General features: G+C 51.8%; 1 protein-coding gene and 1 non-coding gene across 2 annotated transcripts; both read left to right on the top strand.

Moving 5' to 3' along the window:
• Window positions 1-208: 208 nt before the first annotated feature.
• LOC138084927 (U6atac minor spliceosomal RNA) lies at window positions 209-334 on the top strand. The gene has a single exon (XR_011145325.1). It is a non-coding gene; the product is annotated as a U6atac minor spliceosomal RNA (small nuclear RNA).
• Window positions 335-1,791: 1,457 nt separating this feature from the next.
• On the top strand, window positions 1,792-5,196 carry SCGB1A1 (secretoglobin family 1A member 1). The gene is made up of 3 exons (XM_068979110.1): window positions 1,792-1,883; window positions 4,044-4,231; window positions 5,109-5,196. Exons 1-3 carry the CDS (start codon window positions 1,829-1,831, stop codon window positions 5,139-5,141), a joined length of 276 nt encoding a protein of 91 aa, XP_068835211.1. The 5' UTR covers window positions 1,792-1,828; the 3' UTR covers window positions 5,142-5,196.
• The last annotated feature ends 3,721 nt before the right edge of the window (window positions 5,197-8,917 follow it).

The raw sequence follows: 8,917 nt of genomic DNA, 5'->3' as shown, positions 1-8,917 counted from the left end.
AGCCCAGTGCCTGGAACACAGCAGATGCTCGGGAATGAATGAATGAACATTTGATCGAATTCTTGAAATACAGATAGGATTTGGAGAAGACGAGGCAGAAGTGTGTCCCAGGCAAGAAGCACAGCTTGTACAAAGGTAAAAAGGCATGGACAAAGACAAGGACTGTTCCCAAATCAGCACATACTAAGAGTTAAATTTCCACACAGGAGTGTTGTATGAAAGGAGAGAAGGTTAGCACTCCCCTTGACAAGGATAGAAGAGGCTCTCCAGCCTGACCACACGAATACGGTTAAGGCATGGCCACCAACTTCGTGGCATCTAACCACTTTTTTCAAAGTGGGGCTCTGTAATAACCTAGAGGGGTAGGAATGGGTGAGAGGTAGGAGGGAGAGTCAAGAGGGAGGGGACATATGTACACCTATGGTTAATTCATGTTGATGTATGACAGAAATCAAACCAATACTGTATTGATCAATCAATTAAAAATAAATTTAAAACAAAAACTTAAGTGAAAACTGAATGAAGTTTAGGATAGTGATGTGGAGATTTTATAAATTATGTAAAATTAAATTTTCTAGTAGTTTGATAAGTCAACTGAAAAGTCCACAATTCTGTGATCAAATTTATTTCTGGAAAAAAAAAAAAAAGATTCCACGCAGAAGAGCCGAGGAATGAGATTCAAATGGTAAGCAAGGGCCAGTGGACAAGGGCCTCATAAGTTGCACTTAAATTTTATCGCATCTGCCCAAGGCAGCTTTAAAAGGGTTTCAAGAAGGAGGAGAATACGATAAGCAGGCTTAAGAAAAATCATTCTAGTGGCCTTTCCCAGGATGGCCGAGGAGGAAGAGCTAGGAGGCCGAAGGCCATTTAGGAGGTGACTCTGAGTCGGGGAGGTCTGTGTCCTAAGGCACAGGCTTTGGAGAAGAAAGGAGGCCGCCACTGACATGGTGTCAGAAGGGGCCAGGGTCACAGCCTGGAGCCACCAACACGGAAGCTCGGTCAGTAAATAATCAACATCCAAAGAATAAGGATGGCCAGGGAGGAAAACAGGAAAGCAGAGAGTCATGGGAACGTAGGAGAGAGAACAAATCAAGAAGGAAATGGTGAGAGGTTAAGGCCATGAAGAGGTCAAGTGCTATGAGGCCTGCAGTGCCCATGGGTTTGTCATCAGGAAGGCAGGACTCCAGACCCGGCTGGCACAGTGCATCCTCCAACCCGACCTGGGCATTAGGTTTCTGGAGAATTTAATCTGTCAACATGCTTCGGTCCAGGGTCTTGCCCAAGTCTGACCACAAGACGCTCTGGACCGCGTGACTCTGGAGGCTTGAAGTCCAGCCACTTCCTTGGAGCAGAGCCCGCTGGAGTATCAGGAAACCCAAGTCTTAGTCCTATCACTGCCACTGGTACGGGGCCTTGGGCCTCAGTTTCTCCTGGGGTGATAGGATCAGGCGGACTATGCTGTCTGTCCATCTGCACTGCCTAGCACTCAGGTCCGAAAGGAGTAGCAAAGGCGGCCAGCTCTCCAAACCCTCTGACTCAGGCACTCTCACTGCCTCCACATTGGACTCTGGGTTCCCCTCGCCCAGGTGGCCCATTGTGTGAGCTCTGTTTCACTGGGGACAGAAACTGGGTTGAGAAGTGAGAATGTTTACTTTTTCCACCGAGCGGATGCCCAAGTAAACAATGTGATCCCGTAAGTGGATCCCATGCCCTGCCCTCCTCACTGCAGGAGAGTATAAGAAGGTATCCCAGTGGGCACATCACCCATGAGACCACCAGATCCAGAGACAGGGCCAGAGCCTCCTCCCCCACCAGCCTCCTGCCCACCATGAAGCTCACCATTGCCTTCGCCCTGGTCACCCTGACTCTCTTCTGCAGACCTGGTAAGTATCCCACCCCAAGCCAGCCTCAGCAACTCTCCCAGCGCTGCCCAGGAAAGGGGGCAGCTGTCCACGTCCTCTGTGCGGCTGCTGGGAGAGCCTGGGAATACTGACTTCCAGCCAGGAAGCCGGGTCTGGCAAACAAGCCCACCTTAGGAATTTACGCAGAGCCCTGAGGCTGTGATGAAACTTGTAAAGGACCCCATCTTCCATATCCAAAAACCTCAGAAGTGCAGAGATGGAGAAGATCCCACCTAGACGCAGTGACCAGCAGAACAGGAGTAACTAACTAGCTCCCCAAAGCCCAGGCCTGGACAGACCCCGAGATGCCAAGAGACCTCCAGGTTTGGGGTCAGCACATCACCCTGGCAGCCAAAGGGGTTGGAAGGAGCCTCATGGCTTCCAAAGAAACCCAACCCCAGGCAAGGTCTCCCATTCTGGGCAGAGAGGAATATTCTAGATAGGGTTCTTCCCTTTGGGAAACTGCCAACTCAGAATGGAGATTTCTAAACATTTTTTGGTCCTCTGCAAAAAGGATTAGGAGTCTCTGAAGAGTTGCAGCTGTTATGAAGAGGAGAGTGATGGGGCAGGGGATGTGGATCCCATCTTCCTCGAAGCCCCTGATCCTTTGGGAACTGGGTTACTTAGCTGCTTTTTACTCCCTATCAGTCTCTTCTACTCCTTCTACAACAACAACCAAAAAATGTAAACAAATTCCAACTCCCTCACTTTCAAAGTTCCCTAAGAAAAATAGAGAGAAGATTTATGACCTTGGGGAGTGGCGGGGGAGTTAGAAAACAGAGAGCAAGAGGCGGCAGGAGCAACCATGGTGCAGAGATGCCTGTTTTAAACGGGAAGTAACATCATTTGGAGTGAAATGTACGTTAATTAGAAGATCTTAGTGCCAGGTACAACCCAGCAAGACAGGGTGAAATATGTAGCTGGTGGGTCTGGGATGTGTTTGTATGTCTGTGTGTGTGCACATATAATAATCCCTGTGCTGAATCCTGTTCACATATTATCTCTTTTCATTCTTACAACAACTCTATGAAGTGGGGACATTATCCCCCATTTTTCAGATGAGAAACTGAGCTACAGAAAGATAAAGTAACTTGCCTGATGACACAGTAAGTTGCAAAGCAGGGATCTAAGTTCTGGAGAGGGTCTGACTTGGAGTGACCCATTTGGGTGGAACCCGGGAGTTCAGGAAAGGGAGTTTGCACACAAGGTGGTAAAGTCAAGGACAGGGATTTAAGACTCAATGGGAAGACAGGGCAAACAGGGAGCGGGGCATGGTGATTCTCCCCATGATCCCGGGAGTGTTGTTGTTTAGACGCTAAGTCCTATCTGACTCTTTGCAACCCCATAGACTGTAGCCCCTGGGCTCCTCTGTCCAGGGGATTTCCCAAGCGAGAATACTAGAGTGGGTTGCCATTTCCTTCTCCAGGGGATCTTCCAGACCCAAGGATTGAACCTGCAATTTCCTGCATTGCAGGCAGATTCTTTACCACTAAGCCACCTGGGAAGCCCCATGATCCTGGGGGCAGGGACCTAAAAAGAGAGCATGAGGGTGGCACCCTCAGATGAAGGGAACACGGGAGAGGGGCTGGGGATAGGGGCAGAGGCGTGTCTGCGGGTGGATGAGCCCACAGGCCTGGCGCCCACGGCAGATGTCCCTTCCGAGCCAGGCTCGGGCTCGCGCTTGGCGGGTACGAGTGCCTCTTCCTGCCAGAGCCTAAATTTGTCACGTGGACTCCGACCATCACTAACCATCAGTGAGAGGTATGTTTCCGGTGGGAGCCAAAACCCTTTGCGGCCTCTCCCCAGCCCCCACACACCACACCAAAAAAAAAAAAAAGTCAGATCAGCAGCTTCTATTCTCAGAGCTCCGCCTGGAAAGAGCTGGTAGCACCTTGTCCGTTGCAACCCAGGAAGCACAAGGAAGGCTCAGGCAAGCTACAAAAAGCTGGCCGCAACCCAGAAAGCATCCACTTGGCGCCAAAGAGCCAATTGCTTGGAGCATCACCCTCCAGGGCGGGGGTGAGAGTGCCCCTAGCTCTTGTGGACAGGCTCAGCTGTGTGCATCTGGGCCAGGCCCCGGCAGCGAGCTGGCCAGTCTAGACACTGGCCTGGATACAGGGATCCCTCCTCTCTGTTCTCCAGCATCCACAGAGGTGTGCCCCAGCCTTCTGTATGCCTTGGGAAACCTCCTCACAGGCACTCCTTCCAGCTACGAGGCTGCCCTGGAACCTTTCAGCCCTGACGAAGACATGAAAGAAGCAACAAGACAGCTGAAGGCGCTGATAGACACCCTCTCCCCGAAGGCCAAGGACAGCGTGGTACAGCTCATGGTACACGGCTCCCTCCACACCCGCTGCCCGCGTCCCTGCGCTGCAGCGTCACCCACTTCGGGGCATGTGTGCATGCTCAGTTGATCAGTCGTGTCCAGCCCTGCAACTCCGTGGACTGTAGCCCGCTAGGCTCCTCTGCCCACGCATCTTCCAAGCAAGCATACTGGTGCTGTGCTGTGCCTAGTCGCTCAGTCACGTCCACCTCTTTGTGACCCCATGGGCTGTAACCCACCAGCCTCCTCTGTCCCTGGGGATTCTCCAGGCAAGAATACTGGAGTGGGTTGCCATGCCCTCCTCCAGGGGATCTTCCCAACCCAGGGATCGAACCCACGTCTCCCGCATTGAAGGCAGATTCTTTACCATCTGAGCCACCAGGGAAGCCCCAAGAATACTGGAGTGGGTAGCCTATCCCTTCTCCAGGGGATCTTCCAAACCCAGGGATCAAACCCACATCTTTTCCGTCTCCTGCATTGGCAGGCAGATTCTTTACCACTACGTCACCTGAGAAGTCCCTACTTTGGGGACACTTTTCTAATCCAGAGAGGAGAGTCAAATTGTAAATGTCCCTGGGGAAGCAGGCACAGTCATCTTATCTTTTTTAAAGAAGCTCCTGAGGTACCGTCCTGGCAGCCCAGTGGTTAAGACTCCCAGCTTCCACTGCAAGGGGCATGGGTTCAATCCCTAGTCAGGGTGGCAAAAAAAAAAAAAAAAAAAAAAATTTAATTAAAAAAATTAAAACTAGAGAAGCTTCTGAGAAATAGTCCAAGCTTAGCTCCTACCACAAATACTGAAGCTCTTAGGTGACATTAAAGTTTCTGGGTCTGGCTTTGACATTTTCATTCACTATTGTATTGGGGATTTTGTTTGTTTGTTTTAGGGGAAAATAGTACAAAGCCCAGAGTGTGCTTAGGATTTAGAAGCTGAAGATCTCCACCTGCCGAGGCCCCTGCCACTCCCGGGATGCTCCTTTCACCCCATCCCCACCAGCCCCGCCTGACTCCTGCAATAAAGTACAAGCAAGAATCTCATCTGTGTCCCCGCCTTTTTTATTCACCTGCTAGAATGAAAGGTGTGCCGCTGCTGGGGTAAGATTAGAGCGAAAAGAAAGGCAGTGGCCGTGGAAACACATCCCCAAGGGTCCAGGCCTTGTCTCACTTCCAGTCCACAGATGGGCAGACCAGCTTCTAGCACATGCTCCCTTCCACGGGCAGAGAGCCAGCCTGGAAACATTCCCAGGGCCTTGCTCAAACCTGACCTACAGGGAACGGTGGGGGCAGGGGGGGTGTCGGCAGGGGGAACGTTAGACATGGTGGCAGCTGACCTCGGGCTGACCTTCCAACCCCCATCCATTTAGTAATGAAATTCAGCGTTCTGTTTCTTCCAAGCCCTTTGGGATCCCTCTCTTGGCTTGAAAAAGAAATATTTAAGGTGATTATGCTACCCAGACATAACTGCAAACAATGATGGAGTTTTCCAGAGAGTTCCATCTCCCAAAGATAAATGGGGGATCTCTGAAGCATTTTGACAGAGCAGTGCGGTGCTCTGAGGGGCTGGCTGGCCCTGTGACAGTCTGCAAGTCACTTCCATCGCAGATGGTCTCTTCCCACCTATGGAAGGATCCGATTCCTGTAAGAAACGTAGAAAACAAAGGCTGGAGGGAGGAGCAGGTTCAATCCCTTGATTAGGGATGCAGGGTCCTTGAGGGGGACTTTGAGGATAGACAGGGTCTGGGGGGCGTCCCCAGAGAGGGTCGGTTAAGTGTTTCGCTTACTTCACATTTGCCGCATGGAATTATTCTCAAACTATTTTTTCAAGCAAAACCCCTCCTCTTGTGCATTCTCTACATCCTTTATCAGCCATCCTGATGAAGACATCCTATTTCCAGGCTGAAGCTGCAGGGGCTTATGGGTCAAGCCGTCCATTCACGTCACTCTCTGTCCCCAAGAGGCTAGTGGAGAGTGGGTGGGAGGGGGTCAGGCTGGTCAGCACCTGGTGACTGCCGCCCACTGGCGATGGTGCTCTTATTTGACCCCAAAGCCCTTCTGTGACTTGCCCTTGCCCCCACCCACCCCCGCCATCCCTTGAGTCACATCCAGCCAACTTTCACTCAAGAAGTGAATCGGCCACCCCCTTCCTTCTTGCATCTAATCAATCCCCAGGTATTTACTGGCACTTGCCATGTGTTCATGGTGGCGCTCGGGGCTCTGAGGAAGCCAGGAGCAGATTTCACAACCCAGCAAATATGCATGAAGCGATTTCTCAGTGCACAACCGCACTGAGGCCCAAGTAGAGCAGAGAGAAGACAACGGCGGCCTCTGGTCTCAGGGAGCTAGTGACCTGGTGGGGAAGATCGCCAGCCCCCCAAAAATCAACAAAGAAGCAGGCAGACAGATAGGTAAACCCGTGCTAAAAGCATGAAAGAAATAAAGGGAGGAGGCTCCCCTGGTGGCTCAGCGGTAAAGAATCTGCCTGTCAATGCAGGAGACACGGGTTCAGCCCCTGATCCCGAAAGATCCCACATGCTGCAAGGTAACTAAGCCCATGCACCCCAACTGTTGAACGCGTGCTCTAGAGCCCAGGAGCCACAGCTACCGAGCCCACGTGCCCTAGAGCCTGCACTCTGTAACAAGAGGAACCACCGCAACGAGAAACCCAAGCTCCACGGCTAGAGGCAAACCCTCGCAGCAACGAAGATCTAGCGCAGACAAAAATAAATACACAGGTAACATTCGTTTGGCAAAAAGAAAAAAGGGAGTGATATAAGCAAGAGGAGCATGGACATGGGATTTCCTGGTGGTCCAGTGGTTAAGAATCTGCCTTGCAAAGCAGGGGATGCAGGGTCCATCCCTGGTCAGGGAACCAAGATCTCAAAGGCTGCAGAGCAACTAAGATCTGATGCAGCCAAATAAATATTAAAAAAAAAAAAAAAAAAAGAGTAGCGTGGACAGGCCAGCCCAGGAATCCCCTGGCTCAAGGTCTGAGCAGAGACAGGAGGGACCGGAGGAGATGGGGGAGGCAGCCAGAGGCAGAGGGGAAACAGGAGGACGATCAGGCAGGGGCACAGAGGGGACCGTGGGAAGGCTGCCCAGGCTCCTTCCCGCACTCTTGCCCTCCCTGAGGCACCCTGGAGCCCTGCCCTTGGGCCCCAGGAGAAAATGCAGAACCTCCTGAAGAACCTTAGCTCTAGATATCTCTCACCTGCCAGCAAACAGGCCAGACCTCCTCCCCTTATGTTCTACCATCCACCCAACCTCTCAGTCTCCTCTTGTCCAAGAGAAATCTGATTCTGCCCTCCCTCCTCTCTCTTTCCAGCCTCTGTAAATTCCATCTTTAGCCTCCCAGCTGCTCTGGCCTGAAGCCAAGGGGCAGCCTCGACCCGTCCCTCTCCAGCACTGTCATGCCCAGCCAAGCAAGTCACCTGCAAACACCTCTGAGAACCGCCTACTGCCCACAGAGCCACCCTGGGCCCCACCCGCCCCCTCACCTGCACAACCTGGGGGAGGAGGGCTCCTAACTGCCTCCCAGCTCACACTCAAGCGCCCTTCAGTCCGCTCTCTACAGTAAACAGAGCCAGTTATCAAATGAAAACCCCCTTTCACGGCCTCTCCCCCACTCCAATCAAGTCCAGCTCTTCGAAGCTTCCCCACACTCTTCTCATCAACTGCAAATCCAGAATGCACCCATCACGGGTTCTCATCTCCCATCCTTCCCACTGCTCACTCCCTCTCTGCAGTCCACCCTGCTGGCCTGCAGTTCTGTTTGTTTTTTTAAGAACCAAGCCACCAAGCCTGTTCCTACCTCAGGGCCTTTGCACAGGCCACACAGCATTAACTGCTGGAAACTGTTGACAGTTGCTGTAAAAATTCACCCTAAGGACTTCCCTGGTGGTTCAGTGGCTAAAACTCTGAGCTCCCAATGCAGGTGGCCTGGGTTCCATCCTTGGTTAGGGAACTATCTACACCCCCACATGCCACATCAAAAAGTTTGCATGCCACAGATAAAAGATTCCACACGCCATAGCAAGGACCAAAGATCCCACGTGCCACCACTAAGACCTGCACAGCCAAATAAATATATTTATTAAAATAAATAAATATTTATTTATTAAAAAAAAAAGACTTGATGCCTCCAATGTGGGGGACGCCGGTTCCATTCCTGGTCGGGAAACTAAGATCCCACATGCCCTCTGGTGCGCCCCCCCAAAAGAAGAAAAAAAAATCGCCCTAGAGCAAAATAGGCAAAGACTAAAACTCATCCATAACGTGGGTCCCATGTGGATATAAACACCCTTCAAACACCCCTTGTCCCAGGGCAATCGGTCCCTGACCCGGCCACACCATCCCCAGATATTGAATGAAAGGGGAAGACGCGCACAGGGAAAGCGGGAATGGAGAGGGCATCCGCAGAGGTCACAGAACGAGAGGGTTGCAGGGAGAAACCTCTTCTGTTCAGATTTTTCCAAGAAGCTACGTGGTCCCTCGGGGACGCGCCTTCCGCGCCCTCAGCTGCCGGCGCCACCATGGCCACTAGGGGGCAGTGTCGACCAAGGTGTCCAGGTCGGGGCTTCTGAGCCCTGCAGCTCCACGCAGCCTGGCTCAATCCGCGGGACGCATGATGAAATGCAGTTCCTTTCTAGGTTTGGTGTTTGGGGGTTTTTTGTTTTTTTTCTTTTTGGTATCATCTGTG

Source organism: Capricornis sumatraensis, chromosome 8 (assembly GCF_032405125.1).
Source record: "Capricornis sumatraensis isolate serow.1 chromosome 8, serow.2, whole genome shotgun sequence".
NCBI classification, from domain to species: domain Eukaryota; kingdom Metazoa; phylum Chordata; class Mammalia; order Artiodactyla; family Bovidae; genus Capricornis; species Capricornis sumatraensis.
This window is presented reverse-complemented; position numbering and strand designations above follow the sequence as displayed.